At 37.3% G+C, this 27159-nt stretch overlaps 1 protein-coding gene across 1 annotated transcript; it reads right to left on the bottom strand.

The window, feature by feature from the left end:
* Nucleotides 1-26580, bottom strand: LOC103777563 (RNA-binding Raly-like protein; the record flags this gene model as incomplete). Its single annotated transcript, XM_008945121.1, has 4 exons — nt 26522-26580; nt 4654-4701; nt 686-849; nt 1-81 (listed from the first exon to the last, which is right to left on the bottom strand). Coding segments are annotated over exons 1-4 (352 nt in total), but the record flags the coding sequence as incomplete, so codon positions are not given.
* Between the last annotated feature and the right edge of the window lie 579 nt (nt 26581-27159).

Below are 27159 nucleotides of genomic sequence, written 5' to 3'. Positions count from 1 at the left end.
CTGATCTTTCTCTTCCTCTTCCAGTGGCGCTTCCAAGGACAGTATCACTCCACATAAGGGGCAGGGGAAGACAGGTGGGTGCTGAAAGATGCATGAAGAGGAAGATGAAGTTCCCAGGACATACTATGGGGTGTGGAGCTTGGTGAGCATGGAGGAGGGAATGCCTATTGTTCATCAGCTCTTCTAAGGCCAACTCACTAAAGGATTGAATAACCCCAAGTTGTCAATCCTGTTTTGGACTCCCTTTAGAACAGGCAAAGAGACTTTGCCTCTTTATACTGTCAAAATAATACGTCAAAAAACGCACAAACAACCCAATCTCTCCTGGTCTCTCCAGCTCACTCCACCACCCACGCCCCCCTCATGTATTACTCTCAAATCTCAGCAGAAATCAGTGTGCTTCTGCCAAGATTGTTAGCTTTGCTTTATTAATAGCTGTTCACAAGACCTCATGATGCATAAGCAGGCAGGATGATATGAGACTTTAGAAGAGGTTTCTGAGGCCAAGGGAGTAGGTCAAATGCTGTTGAAGAAATTTCCTTGCTTTGGTAATCAAACCAGTTTTTCAAGCTAAAGTCTGAGGGTAGGAAATGGCTGCAACAGAGCTATATAGTGGAAGATGTCTGCATGAAGAAATTACGAGTATCATTGTTTGAATAATATGCACCTGATATGAGCAACTCACATTTGGATCCTGAGGAAGAAGCCCCACTTGAGGTGGATCGTGATGCTCCTTTCATGGAGAATACTCCTTTGCCTCTGCGAGTTGTTGTCACAGCCACACGGGGACGCTTCAGGGGAATCACTGCACGGGGTGGTGGGGGGACACGGCCGTGGTAATCAAACAACCTAGAAAAGATTGTCACCTGGAGTCCATAAAACCTTCTGTGATTTCATGTCACAGAAGTCTTGTCAACTAAATTTTAATGTTATCTTTGAAAAAATTGCTCTTTTTTAACTGTAATCAATTTATATCACAGCCAAATTAGATTTCAAGGACCTATGCAATTTAAGTACCATATTCAGATTTCAGTCACAGTCCAGTGCATAGCTCAGATTTGTTTTTTTGGTGCAATTTAAACGAGGCATGCATTCTGGGACTCTGTTATTTGCAGCATGGAAAATCCATAACCCACTTTCCACAAACCAACATCATTTCATTGCACAGAACTAAAAGCAGTACATGCTGTTACAGTGACATTTCAGCTCCTTTATTACATGCATGGCTTAAATTCCAGTTTTCTATCTGCTATCCCTAAAGATAGAAAAAGAAATTAAATTTTCTGAAGTCAACCACCCCCATACAGAAATACCCTGCAGTTTGTAAAATAGCCAAAGGGTTGTTGTAGTAAGGCATCTGTATGTCCTTCTGAATGTATAGAAAAGTTCCCAGAACATGCTCTTTTTATTGAAGAATGAATTGATGTAGAATCATTAAAATACCCAAACATGCTTAATAAAAACTCTTGTTCAAATCAAAACCACTGTAGCAAGTAGATATTCAGAGAGTTACCACTACAGTCAATAAAAGGTACTCTACAACCAAAATGAACTTGTCTTCCCAAACAGAATACTCTAATCCTAAAACAACAGTTATCAACAGCAGCTAACTAACCTGCATAGAAGAAAATAAAGGCAGTAAAAGAAGTAATCAAAGCTAAAGATGTATTTAGAACATAAAAAATATGGACTCTCAATGTGGCAGGTCAGGAGAAGAAAGTTCAGAAAATGGAGATTTCCAGTTCAGAGACTGAAGCAGAGGGACAAATAAGATTCCCACAGAATATTCTTGATTTTCTCTCAAATGATACTTGCAACTAGTAATTCTGGAATTTTATATACTGCATGTTTAATTTCCACAGTTCTGATTACTGTCACCCATCTGGGCAGATAGATACACATTTGAAAATAGACGTACAAGAAAGCAGTAATTTACCCTCCACAGTGTTTAGCAGCAGGCTGAACAGGAAACAGGATCAAACTTAAGTCTTCTAGACCATTGTCTGGGAAATAAACACCTAATGTGTAAATCCTGGGATCCTTTCTGTACTGAAATCCTGCACACATTATAACCCGTTCCCTCCTTTGACACCGCTACCTACAAAACGTGTCGCAGAGGTCCTGTCACCCCCACTGAACTTGAACTCCACACCCTTGAATATTCTTACTGAATAAGCAGTTTCTAACTAAATTGTGTATGAAGGTGAACACTAAAACATTTTTGGGACTTTTAACAGAAATATTACTGTTTGTTGTCACTCATCGTTTGTCATATTGGATGACTGGCAAGTTAGTCACAATCTCCCATTTGACATTACTGGAAAAAATTGGATTAGAACTGTAAGTTATCATGCAAAACATCGTTATGCAATTATTCCTTCAAAGGCTTTTTTTTCTAGATACCAATTTTTTGTGTTTAGATAATGTAATGAAATGCAAAACTATGCTTCCCTTTCTGAAATATATAAAAGGGCTGTTATTTAGTATTACTATTCTTACTTTCATTTTTGAAATTATGCAAAGCTTTTAGACTTGGTATTTTGTTGCACCAGGTCTTATGTATTTCACTGATAGTCTTTACAAAAAAAAAAATCATTTTTGAAGTATCCTGCCTGTTTTCCTTGTGCTAGTAAAACAAGAAAGGATAAACAGAAATGCTCAGTTCTAAAGCAATTATTTGTCCAAACAATCACTAATGTGCATATAAGAGTGCCTTTTCTTTCACTCACTCTTCTAAGTTGTGTAGTCCTGATCTTGCCAGTCTGTCTTCCTATAAATTTTATTTTACAGCACTAACTATTCCTTTTTTTTGGAAAACCATAACCTTTTCTGGCCTTAACACTGCTTTAGTCAGGATAAGATGGGTGTATTCTCCCTTCAGGGAGGTTGGAAAATTAATGAGTATTAGAGAACAAGACCTATGGTTTGGGATAAAACACTGAAATTTGGAAAGTTCAGCCCTTCAGAAATTCAAAGAATTATTACTGTATTTCTTAATTTATATTTCCTGTAGGCATGTTGATAGTACATTGACATCTCCATGGAATTTTCTTTTCCATGCCTACCATATAGAGCTTTTAAACTTCCATTTCCACTAACTTGGATCTAACAGAGACCCTTAACTTCCTAAGATTTTTATTGTTAACAGATCAGCATGTCTAGCCTTGTGAGGCCAACCTCATATCTGGGTTTTCTACCATAAAATTTCTGCTGTCTTAATCATGAATGCTTTCTAAACTTGAAAATTATACTATTGAATAGATTTATAGACACATTTTGCTGTCATCAGTTTTCCATAATATGACAGTCACCAAGACAGACACCAGATTCCACAGAAACAACTTTTAATGTCCCATAAAAATTTCTTTTCTTGTGGAGATGTATCATTATAGTTGCTCATTTGTGCTACCCATGATGTACAGAATTAGGGAAAAAAATAAAGACGCATAACTTTAATGTTCAGGTGGCATAAATCAGAAACAGTATTCTGTTTAAAAACACACAAATCCACTGAGAAAATTTGGATCAGTAACCTTGGGGAATGTAAACTCAAACCTGTGGAAGTTAGCTTTTTACAGGACACAAGGTGCTCCAGCTGTCAAGGCTGGACTGAGCAGGTTTAAAGTGCGTTGATGGATTTTACACCATATGTTTATAGCTCACTGTCTTTAGCTCTGTCCAAAGTGATCATGGTCATTTACATGTAAAGACAAAACTAATGGCCTGAATTGAATCTACCCCAGAAAAAATAAAGCAAAAACCCATTGTTTCTACGTTTTTCCTACAGTGGAAAAGTGCTTCCTATACCTAAGCAGAAAGGTATATAGCACACAATAACAACTGCAGGGTGTAAACTGCTTCCCTGCTATTGTTCTTTGCTTTACATAAAAGAAACCTGAGTTTAGAAGAGATTGGTGAAACAATGCTTTGCTCCCCTCTGGCTCACTTGGCCTGTGCTAAATCAGGCTGCTGTAATGCAGAGAGACAACACTGCGGATCACAGTTTATCATCTGTGGTTATCACATTAACCCACATCACCCTGTGTTGTGGCGATTCTGCTACGTCTGAACGAATAAATTCCCACAGTGCCAAGCTAGGTTGTGCAAACGTATTCAAGGCACAAGTCTCCAACTCTTCAGGTGTCCATGCTTCTTTTCTTCCTGCAGAAACACACATGCTCTTCAACTTCTGGTTTTACTTCCCTCAAGGTTCTTCTGGAGTTCTAAATGTTCTTGGAAGACACATTTTTTAGGAGACATTCTATATCTTTTCACACACATGTGTGAAAGAAAAAGAAATGAGTGTCATATTGAAGTGTTTTACAGTTTCTATATGTTCCACTGAAAGTAAGCTTGGAAAAATTCTGCAGGAAGAAACACTGAGCAATTAAACTACCATTAATTCAGCACAGAAAATCCCAAGAAAACTCACAGAGAAGGATATGTTTAGAGGAGATGTTTAACGAGCATATTTTTGGTGGTGATAATCTTTTCTGTTTGTGATAGATTCAAAGAGTCTTCTTGTGCACAATAGAAATAATGAAAGGAATAATAGTTAATATCAGAACAAAACTGAAAAATCAAATTGTCTGATTACGTTATAAACAAACAGTAGAAATGTTTTTTGATTTACAAAAATAAAACCACACATACCGGTTGTAGAAATCATCTCTGTAGTAATCATAGTCAAAGACGTAACCTCTGTGGAAAAACACAGAAAACTAAGAGTGAAGTGGTTGTATTATGGAAAATTGCACATTGACTAAAAATTTTCTGGTAATATTGGCCTATTCTCATATTCCAAACCCTTCTTCAAAGTCCTTCCACTTCTTTTCCACAACTACACACTACATTATATCTGTCAATGTTGTTGTCACCTATCACTCTAGTATGTTTGGAAATGTGAAGTCTGGGGCATGCAGAATCGTAGAATCACTACAGTTGGAAAGGACCTCTAGGTTCATCAAGTCCAGCCTCCCTCCCAACATTTCCCTAACCACTAGACCATAGCCTCAAGTGCTACATCTATAATGTAATATATAGAACATATAGAATATAAAATGTAATAATCTAGAACAGTATAAACAGTAGACAGCACATATAGAAAAGATTTAACACTCTGCAACAGCTCTGTAATTAGAGAATCATTTTAGTGTATTTCTGTCAGTGAGCAAATGAAGTGAGCACTGCAGTGAACCCCTCTTCATTACTGGGCTAGCAACACATTACCAGTGGACTAGGAAGACTGTTAAATACATGAAAGATTGGTGAATGAGTGACTAGGTTAGCAGAGATTAGACAATGAATCTGATTAATGAGAAACGTGAAAAGAGTTGGACTGTTGGTCCTTGAGTTTGCCAAGTCTTTCATCATAAAGAGAAAAGGAAAAAAAAGCTTGGAAGATTAATGATGCAAGGAATAGTGATACAGAGATATATCTTAGGTTCAGAATATACAAAAAGGCAGGCACCATCAAGAGAAACAAGTATAGGTAGGCAATTGCAAATGTGGAGGGGAAAATTATTTTGGGCTGTCAGTTATGAAGTCAATCCTAGACTGATCTTCCTAGTTTTGCATTCCATTAGCAAATTTCTACATTTATGGTGAAGAAATAGCAATGAAGTTCATCTACATCACACACCTGAAAAAATAGAACCAATGAGCTAATAAATAGTCTACACGGAAAAGTCACAAAGGATTTGTACTCTGCCCGATGAAGGACTAGTAACATAAACCCTAAGTTTTTCACTTGCCTGAGAAGGACAATTACGAATAATAAAGGATGAGAGGCATGAAGATCGTATCACAGAAAAGAAGAAGCTTTAAGTAAGAAAGCAGGAAGGTAGCAAGGACAAACCACCAAAAACATTCACTGAAAATAAAGGGAGATGTATTTTGGTAGCTACATATTAATGAATTTTGTCTTCACAGGGATTGTATTGTGGATAATTTCTGCTCTTAAACATTAACCAAAATGTCTTCAATTTTTATTCTTTTTTTTTAACTGCATAATGTGACGAATGGCTCAACAATTATGAAGTTTTTTGGGTTTGTTTTTCCTCATCTTCCCCTTTTCTTCCTTTTGCTATGTTTCAGAAGTTGACCACTTAAATAATAAAAAAAATAGAGTTGGCAGGCTTAAATTACATCAGTAATATTTTCATCCCAGTGTTTTGATTTTGAGGGCTAGTAATTTCCCCTGTCTGAAGCTGGCAAAAGCGTCCATAAAAGGAGCAGGAGATCAGGGGACAATTTCCAGCTTTGCCACATGTGCCTTAGATGTAAGTACACCAGTGCCAGTTATAGGAGAAGCTGTAGTGTCTGCTCAAATAATACTGGACCAGCTGTGAAGATCATGAGACTCACCAGATCAGAAAGCTGACTATAATCTTGTTGGTAATTTATTTGAGAAAAGAAAGTCCTACATGTATTTTATATGAAGCACTTAATAAATAAAACATCCCTGAGAGACTAGAACCCAGCAGCAGGTAAGCTCTGTGTGTCAGAGGAAGCAAAGTAACTTTAAGCAGCAGTAGCTAACACCTCTTATAGAGATCATGTGTCTGTATCTTAACATAATACTAGCAAAATTTTACTTAAACTGTGTGACAGGTCTTATTTTGTCTTTTACTCTAGAGCCAGTGTACGTGGAACTATGAGGTAGCAGGTAGCAAAGCTATTCTATTTACAGCTATTCACTGGTTGCTATTGGTTTCCCTTAGCTGAATGACTAACAGCTGCATTAAGCCCATACTTAATATTCAGTTTGTGGTTCTAAGTAGAAGATAACTGTCAATTTGAAGAACGAAGATTGAATTTAAAAGACCTGTCACATGAAACCTTTCACCTGGCGTGACACTGATTTAATTTGCATAAAGACCAGAAAAATTTAGTTTTTCAAGGTGAAATGGAGCTGATGAAGAATGCACCAGCTAGAGTAAGGCTGAAGAATAGCTTTATTTATCTGTGGCAACTCAGCTCCAGCTCATAGGACACAACAGGGACTCCTGGCCCTTCACTGGGCTTTCATAGTGTGGAACTTATTTTTTCTGTACAAATACCATGACAGAGATGTCTCAAAGCCATCCCCAGGAATGCTGGTAATTATGGGGCATAGGATGGAGAGAGGTTGCAGAGAGTGTGCTAATGAAAAAATTCAGTGGGCTTGAGAGAGGGTTGAGTACTTGGGAATGGCTTACAGGTTCCTTAGACGGGGGTAAACACAGGCAGTAGATATTTTGGAGAGTGAAAATGCAGGAAAGGTATTTTGGTGTGTTAACCAATTGTTTCTGTTCTTCCCTACCTTCTGCTCTCACTCTGTCACTGTACCACTGAGATCCTGTGACACAGTATTCTTCATGCATAATATTTTTATGTTGTTGAAAAATATGAGGTTTTTTTTTTTATTATTAATATTAATTATTTTGCTGTAATTGGATCTTGGATAATGCTTCTCTTCTGAGAGAAGCAGTTTTGCACATCAGTCACTCCCTAAGAATGTCATTCTTTTATCTCTGGCCCCTGTTCATGTAACTTCATGTTCATTGAAACTGAGCTCAGTTCTGTATGTTCCTTGAGCTTTGAAATGACAGTTTCAACCCATATGTTCTAATACCTATGCGTTGGACCAGAGCAGGAAAAAGCAGAAGCACATTTTAGAGTCTGGCTATTACATGACACTGTAATCTATGCATTCTTATAAATTTTTATGGGTTGCTTAACATTCTTTTTTAAAAAAATTCCATTGCTTCAGAAGCTTCTCATACTGTTATGTTCTTTTTAAGTTTCAGACAGAGAAGCCCCAGAACCTCATATGGTGTTTTACAGCTGAAGCTATCTAAATAGCTCTGCTACAGATGTTGCCTCTAATCTTAAAGTTAGGTGCTTTGCATTTTTGCTTGGTTTAGTTCAGTACCATCCGTTGCTAATGAGAGAAGAGGTAGAGAAGAAAACTGCAGGCTTTCTGTATCTTGCCTGACATTCAGCCTCTACAATGGACATACACATGACTTTAGCTGCAGTAAATGTTATCTAATTAGCCTTTCATATAAATCTATCTTCCAAAAAGTTAGTGACCCCATGGCTGGAATATGAGATGCACACGTTGTGTGGTTTCTAAGAGTGCAACCAGCTAGCAAAATTGACAAGCTAATAAGAGTTGATTTACTTACATTTCTAGTCTGAGTTTACTGTAAATGAAACAGTCACAATTGAAGAACACCTCTATTAGTTAAGTCTCATATTAGTTAAGTCTCACATCTGGTGGTATGGGTGCTGGGGACTCCAACAGCAGGTGGTGAGGGAATCTTTGCTTTCCTCACAGAACATATGAGATCTGTCTGCACTGGCAAAAGGCATTTCTATATAGAAGTACTATTCATATAGAATGGGAAAAAACCAGTTCCACATATACATGGAATCCTTACCTAGGACCACTGGCAAAGATGTAGCAACAGTTTCTGTCCTCAAGGTAGGAATAACATACAGTGGTACTAGAGGTGGATGGGCTTCTATGAGATTTCAATAGGCCAAGGGGCTCAGTTCCTTTTTCCCATTCCCATTACTCCTCCTTGAACATAGCTGATGGAATTCAAGTATTGGTCATAGAGGAAAGACATTTTTCTTTTCATAATATCTATTAAAATAACAGAAGAGGAATAGTACTGTACGATCTCCTTTGCAGACGTTGACCTTTAAGGAACCAGATAAGTAAAGAGTGGTTTCAAAGCTTTTGGAAATCTCGATGTTGATCCTTCTTTATACCCATGATCCAGGCGTCTTTTTCCTTCTCTGACATTCTGCCTGAAGTTGTGGCAGCACAGGCAAAAGAGGCAACATGCTGCAGCTCCTGGGGTTGTGTTCTTCACTGTGACTGATGAGTTAACAGCCCATGGACACAAGACAACATGTGGAAGCCTTAGAGGTCTGGGGCTTTATAAATGCAGTTCCTAATCCTTTTGGCTGTGAGGCAGTTTTTCTGCATGTGTACATGGCTATGGGACAAGGCTATGGACCAAAAACAATGAAAAGAACCCAAACTAGATGACCTAGGAGAAAGAGTGAGCAGTATGTCTCTCCATGCACAGCCATAACTGTTGACGTGCCCGCCTGCCAAGGGACACGCACAAGCTTTGGTCAGTGCTGCGGTATGAAACCCAAAATAGAAAATTAGCACAGATAATCACTGGCACAGAGATCAAGGCGACTACAGGGCTCCTAACCTCTCAGGAGCTATTCTTTACCAATCCAACAACCTGTGTTACAGTGCTGCAGGAAATAACTCACGTGGTGTTGAATACCGAATACTCGGTGAGTTGGAAGCAGAGAAAGGTGGTTTATATGACTATGAGCTGGTGGAGTCAGTGATTTCCTAACGACACTGTAAACAGGCAGATTACTTACCCACAAAGATATGCCACCAAATCTTAGCAACAGAACTGTGTGTGATGCTGCTATTAAAACAGAAGACAGTAAAAAACACTGTATTGCTCACACTGAAGCAAAGAGAATGCATAAGTAAAGTGCGTTTCTGTTAAGCAGAAGTCATGGTTCCTTTTTCTGACCTAGTATCACCATGACAGTCTTGTACGAGCTGACTCTTTAAGCTACATTTCACTTAATACTGCACCCACTTCAAATTGTGTATGGCTGAAGAATAAAGGGTTCCCCAAAGACCATATTTTCAGAGTTATGATGCTGTACGTATTCAAATTCCCTTTTTTTCCCTACACACATTGATAGCTGCACATATGTCAATCAAGCAAATGCTTCTGCATCCTTGAAATAAACACATGCATGTAATTGTCTTTATGTGTTGATACTCTCGATTGAAAATGTATTGTTGCAATGTGAAAATGTATTGTTACCATGTAATCTTTCTTAAGTTCTGTGTTCTACGCCCACAAAATATTTTTATAAAGTAATGAACATGTCCTGTTTTAATTGGTGTAGCTCCAAATGCTAGTTAGTGTAACTGACTTCAGTGGAATTATTCTGAATTTAAAATAGTTAATGCAGAACAGAGCTTTTGTTATTTTCATGGCAACAAGACTTTCTGTCTTGCATGTAAGTCACCCCTAGCTAATACCTCTTTTTCTTTCCACATGTACAAAGATGTATTTGTAAGTCATAAATGTTGACAAACCAGGCATAATGTATCTCTATTCAATTGACAGTGTTATCACCATTTATGCTGTCAGTTGTTTCTCTGTTGTCAGGGTTGAATAAAATTATTAAATACAAAAGTAATATTCCTTCAATCAAACTCTTTTTAGGAGGCATATATCAACTTAATGGTTGAAACTAGTATTGCCGTGACTTGTAAAATCATTTATCTTGGCACGTTAAAAAAAGTGCTAGAAATTGTTCCAGTTGAGTGCAAAAAAGAATCAGTCTAAACTGATGTGATGTTAAAAAAAGGGAATGGTTGAGGGTAACTAAGTGATTTTAAAGAATAAGCATTGGGAGATGGGCACCCTTCCTGTCAGAAAATTGATCATATGGCAAAGACTTTCATGATCTATTAAAAAAAAAAAAAAAAAGGTGCAGATTTCAGGCCACCTTTGAGTGAATGGTTACCTACGTTCCCCAAATATATGAATTAAATTGGTGGGCTAAATCCCACCTTTCCTTCAGAGATGAATTGATTTTAGTTAATGCTGAGAATGCTGCTAGAATTGCAAAGACACTTCTGTTTTGTGATTCAGGCTGTATATTCTGCAGAGAAAGAGACTAATCTCCAGAGCTTGCTTTTTGCTGACATACCTACTGTCAAAAGAGAAATGTTGTCCGTGATTCCTTCAATTAATATGTTCTTGGAAGTATACAGTGAAAAAGAGGGAGCCAGAATAGAAAAAGTAATTGCATAAAAGTAATTTTCATTCATTTCCATAATTCAGTTAGGAGGGCAAACAGGTATAATTAAAAAAAAAAAGAAAAACAAAACCCAAAACCCAAGCAAAACACCCAGCCACTTGTCCCAAAACACCAAATGACTGAACTATTATTTGTATATTTCAGTTCTTGATGTCCACATTCTACTTTTTTCTTAGTACAAGAGTAACAAGTCCTGACTCTTAAAAATGTATTTTAAATTCAGTGTATTCAAGGTACAACTGTCAAACCATACACGTGATTGATTATTCAATTTAATTGTAATATTGTATACATTGCAGGAGTGTCATTTAACTTGGTTTGACAAGTACAGAACACTGTCATTGACAGGTGAAGGAATGAGTGATGGTTTAGGCTTTAAAGTGTTTCTACAGCATTTCACTGAGCAGCAGATTAATAAATTAAAATCACAGCAGTAGCACTGAAGCTGAAAGACTAACCACTTAAGGCTACCACAGCAAATCTCTGAAAACTTTGAGCTTTTCAGAGAAGGAGTCTTAAAAGCATTGAGTGAAACAGAAAAGCACAGCTCACGAAAGATTCAATTATGGTGTGACATTGTCAGAGTTTATGTAAAGAAAAGAAAATATTTCTAGAAAATTGTAACTCATGCTTTCCTCTCCCCTTTTTAAACTGTCAGAAGCCTTAAATTAAATTTGATTCTGTTCTCATTTACACTAAGTTTACTGATGAAAAGTAATTATTTTGCATTTAGCAACTCAAGATTTAAACCAGCAAAATGGAGACATAAAAGAAACCGTAACTGTCAGTGTCCTGAGTAAGGCCTTTGACGACAAAGACGTACTGCTTGTTTTTCCAAGAGTGCAATTTGCACGTGAAATTGCAGATACCGTGTGAATACCAGATACCGTGTACCTGAGAAAACCTTCTTGTACTTCTGACCCATTGTGCAGTATTTCCATGGTAAACAGATATGAGAAGTGCATCTGCTACAAAGGAGATTCTTCTGTAACTGAGCACAGTATCCTTTAGATCAGTGCTAACAATGCTGACTACACTTTCCTTGGTCTCTGGCAAATCTGTACCTCCTAATGCTGCAGTTCTCTGGACGGGCCTGCATCTATTCACTAGCTGAATACACTGAAGGAAACAAGATTTATTTTCTGTAAGGGAATAAAAAGTCACAAAACAAAGGAATTCCTAAAATATCAGTGGAAAGGTCTTCTGATTTAAGGAAGAGTATTCAAATGTCATCACTGTGAACTACCTTACTGTAAATCCAGAGTATGATCTTAAATATATATCTGGATTTTTCCATTAGATTCAAGCTCGGAAGAGAAAGATGATTTTTGTCCCAGATAACTCACATGAGTGTAGTATGTGACAAAACAGCCTAGTGGCTTATCATGGTATCATTACTGCAGTTCCCCTATACAGTTTCAGACATATGGTAGACCTGCTGATTTCTTGTCACACAGACATGACAGGAGTATGAATCATCTAGCTGAAAACTTCCTACATTTTTTTTTTCCTAATTGGTATAGAAGTATTGCTTGACACTTACTGAAAGACCTTCTTCCTTCCAGAAGACTCCCATATGGCTTTCTTCTGCCTGTTTTAGTGCCTCAGCCACTTGTAAGTCTGTCCCCTTGGCCTCTGCAACTTGCCTTAGGCATGACATCTCTTGGAGGGAGCTTAGAAACATTTTCCTATCTGCAATCATCAAGAACTGAGGTTCTGTGTGTCTTTTTTTGAGAAATGTCTTTTTTGGTTAGGGAGCAATCTTTCTCAATTTTCCTTATACATTGGTGCTCCTTCCTTCCTCAGCATGCAGGGAAAACAGTGCAGTCTGGGTACTCTCCTGCTTTAGTCTGCCTGTGCATTTCTTTGTGGCTACCTTCACACTCTAAGGGCTTGCTCCGCTCCCTGGTTCACTGTCTGGGCATCCAGTAATACAGGATGTTAACAATTTCTTCTCTTCTTCATTAGCCTCATTTTGGAAATCACATGTTGCAACTTCTGTCATACGTTTTCGTAGCATAACTGACTTTAACTTAATGGTCCATATTTTGACTGTTATATTTAAAAAAAAAATAAATCAAACAATAAAAACAAACATAAAAAACCCCATACAATAAATTCAGGGAATTCAGTATGTATTTTATGTGACCTCCTCTTCAACTTCTCCCTTGCACTCACTGGATGTTACAGGACCTCTTCTGGAGACTCCTTCATGTAACTGTATTAAGCTCTAAGGTTTTCACAGAATCCCATTTTGACAGCTTGCTTGCAGCAGGTGGGCAAGCAAGTTTCATTAGCTTATGGTTATTGTCTTTTAAGAATACAATACTAATACATGTGCATGATACCACATTCAGTGGCTATAACCCTAGAATTGAGAAAGTTTTTTATCCTTTGTGGGAAAAACATGCAAAAATGTTTCTTTAGTGTCATCAACCCTGAAAAAATTATTCTATGTTTATAAAAATAAAATATTAATGCTTCAGACTCTCTGATTTAGAAAGACACTCTTAACTAAGATATATTAAGCATCGTGGTTCTTAGACAATGATTTCTACCATCTTTTATCTTCCATACAGATTGATGTCATATCATTTTAGATATTAAGAAAACGACTGCACAGAAGAGGGCTTGAGGAACTTTATGCTTCCATTATTGCCATTTTCTGTAACGTGTCCCTAGATCATGTTGTCACAGTCCCTATCAGATTAGGACTTCACTTGCACTGATTTCCATCAAGGCTAGTGAACATGTATAGAAAGTTTAATTTCAATTCTTTCATCACTTTGGGAAATAAACATTAAAAGTTAACAATACAGACACATCTTAGACTAAAATTGGTTTTATATACTGTATTGAATTAATCTACCAGAACAATTTGGTGCTGAGAATGGCCTCCTGCATCTCTTTCCGAACCACAACACTCTGTAATGGAATTAAACCTGTTAAGCTCTCTCTCTCCTCCTTCCCTCTCCCTTCTTTCTGAACTCCTCTCACACAATTTTTGCCTTCTCCCAGCAAAACCACATTACCATTACTCATCCTTATACGACTTACATGACTGGAATGTTATTTTTTTGGTGAATGCGCTGCACAGTAAGACAGTTTTATAGCCTATAAAGTATCAGGCAGAACACGAAATACACCTAACTACTGACACCTAGACAAGGTCTGCTTGAGTCCAAACCATATTTGATTCCAGATTTAAACTGCAATCGTGACTAATATGGCTCTGTGTGTATGTGAATAAAAAGACTAGTTTTGCAAGGCATCAAAGAGTTACTCAATACCTCTCAGATTCCTCTATTGCACTAAAGAAATGTGAAAACTTTGATGTAATATTGCTATATACACTAACAACCTCCAGATCTGCTTCACTAACTTCACTGTCTCAGAATATGTAGCTTCCACTTTCATCCCACATCCTGTTGTACACCAAAAAAGGATAGATCTGCAGGATGAATTACATTACTTCATAAATGCTTTAGTTTTACCCCTTTGTGTGTTAGTCTTTGTTTCTGTGGTGTTCACTATTTTCAGGTAGTCAGCAATAGTTCATAGAAAAAATGCAGTCTGAAAGTTGGTAATTTTTAATGTTGATTATTTGTTGTTCACAGTGTGGCTGGAAACCTACCTGTAGCTTCTGTCCCTTGATTTAGATGACAAAAGAATAACCAAGGGTATACCTAGTAGGTACTTTTCATTAAATGTTTCTGATGAAATTCCTAATTTGCTGAGACTTACAAGTGCTTTCCGGTGGCTATCTGGGCAGTTATGAAAATGTTTAACAAAAGTGGCTAGCTACAGGATGATAGCTGATTCAGCCTTCTGACTTTACCCCAGAGAGTAAAGGGCACAGGACCAAAGTGTGACAGAATTCAGAAAGGCTGTTTTTGTATAAAGCATTAGAAGTAACCAAAACGAAAAAAAAGAAAAAGCAAACCTCTATATTTGCTGGAGATTTGTTTATATTTTTTAAATAAAATGCTTTAGCATTATCTACACAGTCACTACCATAACAATATAAACTGTCAGTTGCTGGTCATACATGACAGATCTACTCTGATATTTCTACTTCACATTTAAGGCACATCCTCCAACTTTTAATTCTCCGCCAATACATGGTTGTTAAGTAATTCTTTTTATTGAGCAAAGATGATCCTTACATGAATTCAGAACCAAAGCTGAAGACTTTACAAATAGAAGTAGCTGAAGTATAGTCATTAAACTGTTAAGAATAAAACTTTTATTATACTATTGGAAAGACAGAATGTGACCTAATTCCTATTTCTTTTTGTGTACATCATCAGCAAAATTGTTAGAACCTGCTACATCTGAGTGTACACCCCCACAGGAGGATGTATCTCTGCTGTTGACAAAGCAGCACTTTAGCTTCCAGAATTACAAGAACTGTAAGAACCAAGCCTGAATCTGAGATTAAAAAATCCCCAGACTCAATGGGTAACTACAGATGGCTTTTGAACTGCAGTTCATATTGAGAACTGAGGCAAAAAAACTCCCCAGACTAAAAACAATGTGGCCAAACCCTAGACTCTCCTTCTTGAAATCAACATAATTTTGCTCCAAACAGAGGCTATTAAATATGACCCTAAATACTCTCAACACAGTCCTGCTTCTTTTCAAATTAAGTTGTGTAAAGGCATTATATAAATGTCATTCAAAGTGATTTGTAAATGAGGTTTGATTCAAACTAAGCTAAATTTGTAGAGAACAAACTATGTTATAATTCATTTTACTAGTTGAAAGCTTTCCCTAGTATCAGGATGTATTGTGATTTTGTTTTATTGCAAATGAGGGGCATAGTACAGCATGCTAACACACAGCTGAATGACCAAATTAGGCAAGATGTGAGTTGTTCCTTAGTATTATACACAAGACTCCCAACACAGCAACACTAATGACAACGCATCCTAGCCCAAAGCCTAATGTCTTTTAAAAAATCTTTAATATACGTGAGCACCTCCAATTTGTTCTGTGTCAGTGATACTTCTCTCTAATGTGGCTCTTTCTGCACTGCCTCCTCTCTTAAACATCACGCCCTGGGATTGGCCATTCTCCTGATTTCACAGAGTGGAGTCAGAGGCTGAAAGCATCACCATGCTTGCTACATGCACAACAGCTAATGTGGCTTCCCTACGTACTCAGAGTGAGAAGGCACCTCTAGAAGTTATGTGGCTCAGTCTCTTACCTAACAGGCTAGACTCAGGGTTAAACCAGGTTAACCATGGCTTTACTTAGCTTAGACCTGGAAACCTCAGCAGATGGACACACTACAACCTCTCTGGAGGACATCTTCCTTTTCTTCTCTGATCTCAGCTCTGGTGTTGTAGCTGTCTGTGGGACACAACACTTTAGTGAAGTTATCAAATTTTAAAACAGCATAGAATCAAGAAAAAATCCTTCCCCCTTCCCATCATTATTCACAATAGTAACCTTCATTATCATGGTTGTACATTACCCCTCAACACAAAACCTAGGCCAGGGAAGAGAAAAGGTGGTCCCATTTAAACTCAGAAAAGATAGTTACATACGGTGGTAAAGACACAGGAATAGAAGGGGAAAACATGACCCTCTTTATGTGTTTAATAATTTTACAGTTCCACAAAAAAAAAAAATGTATTACAAAGATAAGAAGAGAGAAAACTTAAATTAGGATCTGTGGCAGTGCCCTTCATTTTTTTTTTACAAGAATATAAAAGTTTAAAGCATTCATCCATTTTAGGAAGCCAGTATCTACACAGACTAATGTGGAGCAATAGCTTTTTAAGCAAGGCCAGGTGCTGATTGCTGTTGTGACTATGGATGGTCAAAATCCAAAGAATAAATCTCTTTATCATGGAGCTTCAGGTTATATTACTGCATAAGGATGTGAAGAAGACTTTCAAGTAAAAGCTAGTGTGGCAGTAGTGGCAGTCTTTCTGTGGTTTAGTCTTTCAAGCCTACATTCCTTTGCTGTCCCACCTTTCTCTTTTAGCACAAGTGCAAGTAACAAGTAAATAGAGCAATCTCAGACTTCACTTGAAAAAGATTAAGGTGACTTAAAATGTGGAATCAACGTGATCATCCATCAGATCCTCTCTGAATATTTGCCTAAGCTCTAGTGTGCTAAAAACTTAATATTAAAAAGGGTTGCAATTGTTACTATCATAAAGACGTAGTAAGAGTAAAATGGGCAGAAGAGCAGGAGAAATACAGATCTACAGATTTGAACAGCAATAGGGAATTTGAAATTCAAAATACAAAACGTCAGAATTATTATAGCTTTCAATATATTTATCAAGGGAGAGATATTGAATTAAAACCTCTTTGCAATGATCTGGAAGCCTACAAGTCCTTTTCATGGATACGGTGAGAAACTGTCTGGGTTTGTAGACATGTTTTGAGTAGAGATCTAAGTCTCATCTGTGAAATTGTTTTACATGCCTGCTAGGCTGCCACAGGAAGCTGTGCATACTCACAGAAGCCCCTAGAGACTGGTGGGTCAAGATGCTAGGTCGTTACCTCAGAAACAGGAAATAGGAGTACTGTGCTAACACAGACCTCTCCAAACACTTTCTATAACTCCTGGATCAGTGACTACTGTTTGGGTAAAACCCAGTGAGTTTGAAGCAAATAGTGTTGCTCCACAGTGAGGTTACATACCCAGGACCACATGTCCTTCCTCCCTTCCTCCCTTCCTCCCTCCCTTCCTCCCTTCCTTCCTTCCCTTCCTTTCTTACTTCCTTTTCCGTTGGAAGAAAATACAACTTTTTCACTTCTTTGTCCATTTCCCTGGACCTCCCTTCTTTTCTTACATTCATGCATCTGTGTTTATTTCCTTTCATTTTTCCTGCCCTCTAGAATGTTTCAGCCTCCTGACTTTACTTCAGAAACATTTTCTTGTGCATCATTTTCCCTATTCTGAAGAACATTCTGTCTCATACACAGGCGAGACTACAGATGTTCCATACTGAGCAATTGTTCATCATTAACTCAGAACATAAATATAAGTGACTTACAAATTTATTATTTTTCTAGAATTACTAATTAAAGGGTATTCTCGGATGACAGAAATAACAATGTTAATAACAGGAAAAGGCAAATACAGTAACCAAAAGAGAAAAAAAAAAAAAAGTGATCCTATGCTCTGTTGCTTTTCTCAATTATGAAGCACATAGTTACTGATGTTATTAAGGTCAGAGAGGGGAAAAATAATTTATTAAGGTGCATGTTTGTTGAGTCCATTGCTAATAGAAGTTAATGGAATTAGGAAAATATTTTTCTTCTTTTGCCAAATGCATTAGTCTGTTTTCTATGCAATATATATTATTGTGTGTGTGTGAAAGTGGAAGTGATGTAAAATGAAAAAGTCCAAGAAAATAAAGGAACCATAAAATAATTATTTAGATTGCAGAGATGTAGAAAAATACATAATCTGTGATCTTTAAGCACTGTGTTAATGACACAAAAACACTGACAAATGCAGTAACAGCAATGGACCAATATTATTATTACTGTGGCTTTGTAATCTCTTCTTCAGAGATACTGTCAAGCAAAACAACCTTTTATAAATTTATAGAACAATGATATTCATCCACTCTTTCAGAGTCTTATAACAATTGAAAGCAGACAATTATAGAAGAGCTTAATCTTCACTTTGATGTTTTACTAGAACTTTTGCCTCTGATGGTAAGATATTTCAGGCATTCTGGTGATTTGCACAACTTCTTTTTTAATCTAACCCTGCATGAACATGAATGCTGCATAACATAAAGAGGAAAAAAGTCCAGAAAACACTGTCTTGCTCAGGCTGAATACAGAGACAAAACCCCAGAAATGTGGAAATAACACCTATGGGGAGAAGCAACCTGTGCCCCTACAGGCTAACATTCAGTGTTCAGCACTGTTAAGAGAAGTTTTGGCCTTCCCTTAGGATTTTTTACCTCTAAAAGACAAAAGAAGACAACATGTGTTTTAAATTCAACTTCTAGCCATAAATCCTAACATTGAATTCAGATATTCTTTTCTGGATAGATCACAGACTTGGTTAGTTTTTGTTCCTGATTGCTACTATCAGAGACTTGCATCAAAGACATTACTCTTACTTCAGTATCAAATTATGCCTGTCTTGCACAAGGAGTAAAGGAGCATGTTTTTTTTTCCTTTTTGCTGTGCACTTTGCATAGAAAGAAGCATAAATGTAATTTCCTTTACCAACAGAGTACAGAAGCTGTTTTCTTCCTGCATTCAAGATACAAATTAAACCAGCAAGAGACGGGGGTTGCTTCTCTCCGCAGCTTGCTGCTTTCTGGGAGAGGGGAAACCATGCACCTTCTAAAGAACCACTTCTCCTTTGTGGGATCTCTCATGCGAAGGCTATAGCCCTGCAGAGCTCAACGAACTGTGGTGGTAGCAAGCTCAGGCTGCCACATTGCATGTTTCCTTCTGCCACCAAAAGAATTAACAGTGGAAAAGCACCAAGAAGTCATTAGCTTGGGCATGGCAAAATGTAAAGGGATAATTAGCCCCTAAAAGGCAGTTTAATGAAAACATGGAATCAATTCTCTATTTCAGAAGGTAAATGAATGAAAAGGTGGTGTGCAGGACCAAGTCATCTGTAGACAAACTGATGTAATTTAGAGTTGTGATTTGAACAATCTGGAAGAGGCATTAAAGGCACCCATGTATTAGTATAATTGAGGCTGAGTCAGAATTTTTTCCTCAAATATTTACTGTATTTTAAGTCTGGTGGTTGCAGGTGTCAGCCTGGGTTAAAACCTTAGATACAGGTATTGGCACACAAGTTCATCCTCTGAACAAATGCCCCAATTACTGTGGGATGAGGAGGACCATCTCTCTGACTTAGTAGCGAGGAGGTGGATGTTGGCTTAGGCCTATCCTCAGGACATGGAACTCTATCCTCTGTCTGAAGTCTTTCCTTGGGGTGAAGGAAATACAGCAGTAAAAGGCAAAAGTAGCACAGGGATAGGGACTTTTTTTTTTTTTTTTTTTTTATATTTTATATGCATATCATTACAAAGTTGCAAAAAAATAATTCAAGTACATTACAGGCAAACATCTGGGAATTTCTGGGAAGAGGCTAAGTCTATGTGCTTAGATTAGACCTCCTGAGAGGAATCTAGTTTTGCAAAAATTACATACAATGGCTATGTGGGGGTAACGTGGATTTGCACAGTGGCCACCATCTGGAAAAAAACACAAACTCAAAAGACAAATATAAAACTTCCTCTTAGGTAGACATCTGGAAATATCCTAAAATTGCCAGCAAAGTTCTTCAGATCATGAGAAGAACTACAAAAGCAGGATTTATTATTTTGTGGCATTTACTATTAATGTAACTGTTACAGTTATCTTTTATTTGCTTCCTGGATTTTTATACTTTCAAGTTTGGTCTTCAGCCACAGTGGCATGCAAATCCTTTTCTAACCTTAAAATTGAGATTTGCAGGTAATTACATCATCATGAGAGTGGAGATCTCAAAAAAACAACTCAATAGGACAAGTCACAGTGAAAGGTAATAGCAGAAGTGACTGAATTTGATGATGAATTTGGAAATTTCAAAGCATGCAGACAAAGACTACATTTCCTAACACCCAATCTGACCAGCATTTAACTTATTTTTCAATAATTTTGAGTTGGTAGAAAGTAGAAATGGCAAGCAATTAATTCAAAATATATTCAAACAAAACTAAGTTTGTTTAGGCCATAGAAATGGAGACATATCTCAATCCTTATGCTTATTTGTTGTTTATTCCTAACAGACACACAATTCCTTTGTTTGCTAACTTTAATTCACACTTCAGAACATGAAGTATTTTTTTGATCTGCAGTTAATACAATATTTGGAAGCTACCAATAATTGCATAGTAGAAATTACTCTTAAATAGCTGTTTTACATAGGGTGCTTTGTCTGCAGATTATGTTCTTGGTAGCATAAAGCATGGTGTTGTAAAAAAAAAAAATTAGCATGAGGATATGTAAAGAATACACAGTTCTGAAAAGGTTTTTGACTGAAAGATCAGTCTAAAAATAAAACCCAGCTACCTTTCAATGCAACTTTTAATTCCTACGTGTCTTTTAGTATAAAGTTTAGTTAGTCAACAGAGGCAAAAGATACTTCTTATAGTATTTTTAAAGATGGAAGATACCCACAACTGCTGAATTCATTGACTAATAACTACTTTCTCTAAGCTTAGATGTAGCAAATAACCATAATGTTGAAACAGGATGTACATGCTCAACATAATCTCGTAAATTATATTGCACGGTAGTTGAATATATAAACATCTGTGAAAATATACATATTTCTACTTACCCAACGGACAGGAAGGGCTCCTTTGATTCAAGTCTGTCAAGTGAATAAAGAATTTTTAAATAGATATATTATTTATTGAATTTCAGACTGTTTATATGATGAATTTCAAACAGCCACTCCCAGTATCAAATGTACTTGATTACCAATGCACAATTTAACAACAATAGAAGATCCTGATGCAGTATTCTAGGAGCTTAATTTGGGAAAAATTCCATTTACCTAAGTAAATATTGGTTTAGAAATCAGTTATTTACAAAGCAGCATACGTAGGCCTTTTCAATTTCACAGATTCAGATGATTTGTGCAGGTGTTTACAAGGAAAGTGTAGAGTCAAGAAAGGATATTTTGTCCTTTTTTCTTTTTTTCATTTTTCGTGTAAAATATTTTGTTCTTGATGGCCACAATTCAGGGAAAACATGGACTCTTTTTATTTTTAAACTTTGAATATAAAATATAGTACGGGCATAAGAACTCAAATCAGGATGATTTGAGTGCTTCCTCAAGCTTTTCAACATCTTCTAATCATATGAAACAGTTGCTTCATCGTGAGAACTTCTAGCACCCCTGCCACAATCAGCCCTGTGCTGGAGCTGGATGGCTCTGGTTTGATAGACCCAGAATCATGCCCAGTTCTAAAAAACAGTTAACACTGTTGTTCTCCAACTCTCTGCTGTTGCTGCTGTTTCTCTGAGAAGCTGCATCACTTACACACTGGTAGGAACCTTTTCTACAAGCAGTTTCCACCCAACCAGGACAGATCTAAAACTCCCTGTCTATTATTGTACTGTATTTCTACTCCAGTAGCTGCAAGTGGCTGCCCTTAATTTTGTAGTGTGTCCTGGCTGCAGTGAATTTACTAATATCAGCTGCTTGTTAGGGTCATAAGCATGTGACTTTAGGGTCCTTTATAGACATATTTAAAGCAAATTTACAACTCAAATTATTTTTAGAGGTTACATGACATGCAAATAATGCAAAAATTCTCTTTTGGACTAATTTTCAGTGAGATTACTCTGTCAGGAAGAACAGCAAATAAAGCCCTGGTAGTAAATGTATCTTTGTAGCTTTTAAGAAAAGTGTGTCTGATAAAACAAAGTATATCATATCTGGAACTAAACATTTCATCTGTGATGGCCTGTCCCATCAGAAACCATTTCAGTCCCACAGCACAATATCTGAAATAGAACTGTAAAGAAGACTAATTGTAAACAAAAGTACTGTAAATACTTTGTCAAGGTTTGAAGAATGAACCTTAGCTGCAAATCATCTTTTCAGAAAAAAACAAGTGCATTTGCAGCTGTTATTAATTTAGCAAAGGTTTTGTCAAAAAAATTCAGAAAGCATTAGACTTAGCTTCAAGGACGAGCTTTTCTACTGTGGATCACACCACTCGAAGAAAAGATCTGTGCTATCTTTGCAGCTTCTCTCTGGTGCATGATTAAAAGTTCATCTAGTATTATGATTTTGTTCCTGTTTTTCTGCTTAATGAAATAAAACAGACCTGGGAAATACCCAGTGTTTCATTTGAGAGATTAGCTATAAACAAAATGAGCAAAGAATGAAAGCCTCAGAATGTATTTACATACTTCATAATACAGAAATTTAGTAAAGATTAGAGACTTGGCACTATACTATTGGAGGACATACTAGTGGATTTTACCTGGAAATGAAAAATGTGTGATAGAATGCCCTGTGGACAAAATACTGCAATTAAAAATCTATTTGAAATCCATTCTCAAGATGGAATTCAATTTGATTTAAATAGCGCTGCCCTAGGTTTGACCCCTCTTTTGTATATTTGACTAAATGGTCTTAGATAATTTGCTATATTATGTTAAATTAGTTCAAGTGTTCTTCATAGCAAAGTAATACAATTCTATGTTGGCCTTTTATGTAAATTGGTAATTCATTAGATGGCAAATTAATATAAAGCTTTTAAAACTACAACACCATATAAAAATAACATCCTATATCATCTTTACTGGTCACTTTTATCAATATATATTTTTGAATTTTCACCTTTCTTTTCTCATCTACAGTACACCAAATTCTCCAGAATTTTGAGCAAAACTTGCACACTTAGATACGCTATCTCAAAAAGAGTAATTCTGATAAGCTGTGAGAAGGGCTGTCATACACCTTCAGGAAAAATGTTAAAACAAATGTTCTTTCTTGCAAAAATGTATTGAATGTGCAAAAAATACTAGTTTGGACAGTAAACAAAGGGATTAATGTTTCAATAGTGTAGGAACAGTAACGATGCTAAGGTGATCAGGATTTTTCTTTCTTTCCTGAAATAGTTTTCCCATCAGAAAATTCCAGTTTGTCAAAATGCCAAGACAATATATCAGTTTGAATAAGATGGTGACAGGCTAATAAGTACTGGGATATGGCAGGCTGAGGTTGTGTTTCCCTTTGATTATGAGCTAAGATTTTCTGAAAGGTGTGACTTTCTTATCTACATACAATGGATAAGTTTTGCAGGAGAAAAAAGGATTTTTACACTATGTAAATTGGTTAATTAAAGTCAGTCCCTGTGAACCAAACAGACATAGGCAATCAATTTATACTCATTGATATGCTACAATACTGTCACATTCTGTGTTTAAAGCAAGGACCCTAGAAATTTCCAATTTAGAATTTTACCCCTTGCGACCTGTCTCAGGGAGAGATTTTTAAAAGATCTGATTAACATAACTGTGTATTTCGTTATTTCCTTTCCTGCTACGTTTGCCTATATAAATGCCAATTATCCAAAGCTCGTCTTTGACATGGACTGAACATGCAAATGGACAAAGTTTCCAAGATTTGCAGACAAACATACAAGGAAACGTGATTAGACTAAGGGAATGTGACTTTCTCTTTGACTTGTAAACAAATCATTTAAAGAGAGGAAGATCTCAAAGTAAACTCTACTTTCCTCATATAATTGTGTTATTAAGATTACAGGCAAATTGTTTCTTATATCTGAGGCCTGAGCCACGATACACAAAGGAATATAATTTCTTGTGAAAGAATCCTTGACACTTCTTCCCAAATCCTATTTACAGAACAGTATCATCCCTCTAGACAAGCAAATGGATTTTAGGCAAGCATTCGCCAAGGTAACTCATTATGTGTCAATATATTTTTACGTGTGGTGATCATATAATCTTTTCTTTAGGAAGTTAGCAAGAAAAAAATATACCGAATTTAAGGCATTTGTTAGGTTACTTACTCTGACTTTTTAATATAATAAAACTGTATAGTCTGAATCAGGGAAAGTGGTGGTCAAGAACCAAAACTGGTTTAGGTGAGTCACCATTTTGGGTTACAATCTTCAATCAGAATTCCCAAGGAATCTAACCTGAATGTGTTTTTGACATCACAAATTTTCTGTCTGACTATAAAACACAGGAACTGTGACTGCAGTTTTTGAAGGGATTAGAAGAGCTAATACCTTTAAAAGGAATCCAAAGGATTCGAGCTTTTCATTCAAGCCATGTAGGAAAGTTAGGCCAACTAAAGAGCATTTTAGATTTCAGCTGCTTGATGAATGGCTGTAGTGTGTCATGGTTACAGGGGCTGGGACCAGTTTATCCTTATGTGGGTAGAACCAAAACTGTATATTCTATACTCTCTATGTCAATGCTCATGGGCTGTTAAGAAAATCATGGGTAGCAGCTGCCCAGGACAGACCTCACACGCCAGGCTATAACAGATAAGGAAAGAGGTTCAAGGTCAGGGGAGATGTTAACACCTTCCCACCCAGCAGGAGGAGTCCTCCCTGTTAATGGGCCCATCCATGCCTTGCCCCATGACTCATACAGAACTCCCCCCAGGAGCTATTTCTGTTTAATGGACCATCAAGGACCCACTGCATGATTCATAGACTGATATCAACCCATTGTGAGATGCTCCACCCAGGGGGAGGAGCCAAGTGCTCCCACCTGGATATAAACTGGGGTTCAGTACAGCACAGGGGGCCTTACCCACTGGATTTCCAGAGGACAAGAGCTACCAGATCTTTTCTACGAGACCACTGTTTCATCTGGACTGCTACCACCACCCTAACTACAGAGTATCAGGTTATATTCTGACTCTGTCTGTGGTTTTCCTTTGTATTATTGCTTTTATTTTATTTTTTTTTTTTATTAAATTGTATTTCTGACTTGGAGTCTCTCACTGGTTTGTTTTCAAACCATTACAAGTGTAAATGTTTATTTTGTGTGATTGATGTAGCTGACTTATTTACCTGTCAAGCCTAACTATCTCTTTGCAATGTACAACTTTAGGAACCAAAGATTTAGCAAAAAATACGTACAGTTAAAGATTATTAGATTTATGGAAAGCTCATGTTGTTTGCCAACAAATTTAATTTTAAAACAATAAACAAAGACAGCTCAAGGGATCTTTTAAAAGAAATTGAGGTAGCTATTATTTACAGCAATCAACAAGGTTTTAATTTTTTCTCTGCATGTTGACTTCATGATTTGAAGTCAACAGTTATTAGTGATCAAAAAACTTCTACCTTCAGAAATTTGTAAGTAGTATTGCTCACATTTTGTCTTCTAATTCCTTTCCTTGGAATGCATGTTATTTATAACTTTTGGTAACTCCCACTATTTGTATAAAATGCAAGTAGGTCTAATAAAAGCATGTCTTAATTTACAGAAGAAATATAATTTCATGTACCTTCTATTATCTGTTAAGATTGAAATAGCCATTGCTAGTGTATACTAGGTAATCCTCCCTCCCTCTCACTATCTCTCCCTTCCATCATCACTCCTGTCCTTCCTTGCTTGCTTCCTTGCTTCTCTGCTTTTCTCCCTGCCATTTATAATGGTTTCTGTGACTTAAAGTAATTTCAGTCCAAGATAATTTCTCTGGACATCAGTAACCCTTGTCAGATAGAATTAGGGAAGAAGCTCATTCTGTCTTCTGAAACTTCCATAAACACCATTATAAAACTTGGCAAGTGAAGGAAAAGTTGGCATGTAAACCATTACAGAAGTTTGACCCCTACAAATTGATGGCTCCAGACAAGGGTGCTAAGGGAGCTGTCTGATGTGATTGCGACGCTGCTCTCCATAATCTTTGAGAAGACATGGAGACATCCCAGAAGGCTGCAAGAAGGCTAACGGGCACCCCCATCTACAAGAAGGACTTAAACGAGGACCCAGGATGTTATAGGCTCATCAATCTTACTTCAGTCCCTGGGAAAGTTATGGAATGGATCCTCCTGGAGGCTATCACCAGTCAGATCAAGCACATGAAGTGAGTGGGAAAAGGTAGCATGGATTTACCAAGGGCAAATCATGCCTGACAAACCCAATCACTTTCGACAACCAAGTAACCTGCTTGGCTGAAGTGGCACGAGAGGTGGACATTGTCTACTTAGATTTACTTAAGGCTTTCAAACAGATGCCCACAGCCTTCTCCTAGAGAAGCTGATGTGTTATGGTCTAGACAAGTGGTCCATGTAGTGACTCGGGAACTGGCTGACAGGCTACACCCAGAGAGTGGTGGTAAAAACCCTCATTTTCAAACTGGCAACCTGTTACAAATGAGGTCCCCCAGGGACTGTTATTGGGCCCAGTGCTGTTGAATATCTTCAGAAGTGATCTAGATGATGGGATCATGTGTAGCCTGATGAAATTTGCTGATGATACCAAACTGACTGGGGAAGTGGAGACTTCAGAAGCGAGAGACACCCTGCAGGAAGACCTGGATAGGCTGGAAGAGTGGGCTAGCAGGAACCTGATGAAGTTCAGGAAGGACAAGTGTAACGCCTTGCACCTGGGATACCATAATCCAGGAATGTATCACGGACTGGGATCTGCCTGGCTGGAGAGCAGCTCTGTGGAAAGGGCCCTGGGGATTCTGGTGGACAAGAAGCTCAATATTAGTGTACAGTGTGCTACAATGGCAAAGCCTAGTGAAGATCCCATTTGAGCTCACCTAAAGAA

The sequence above is a fragment of the Merops nubicus genome, unplaced genomic scaffold (genome assembly GCF_000691845.1).
Source record: "Merops nubicus isolate BGI_N331 unplaced genomic scaffold, ASM69184v1 scaffold8278, whole genome shotgun sequence".
Lineage (NCBI taxonomy): Eukaryota > Metazoa > Chordata > Aves > Coraciiformes > Meropidae > Merops > Merops nubicus.
The sequence above is the reverse complement of the archived record's forward strand: the minus strand, read 5'-3'. Positions and strand labels throughout refer to the sequence as shown.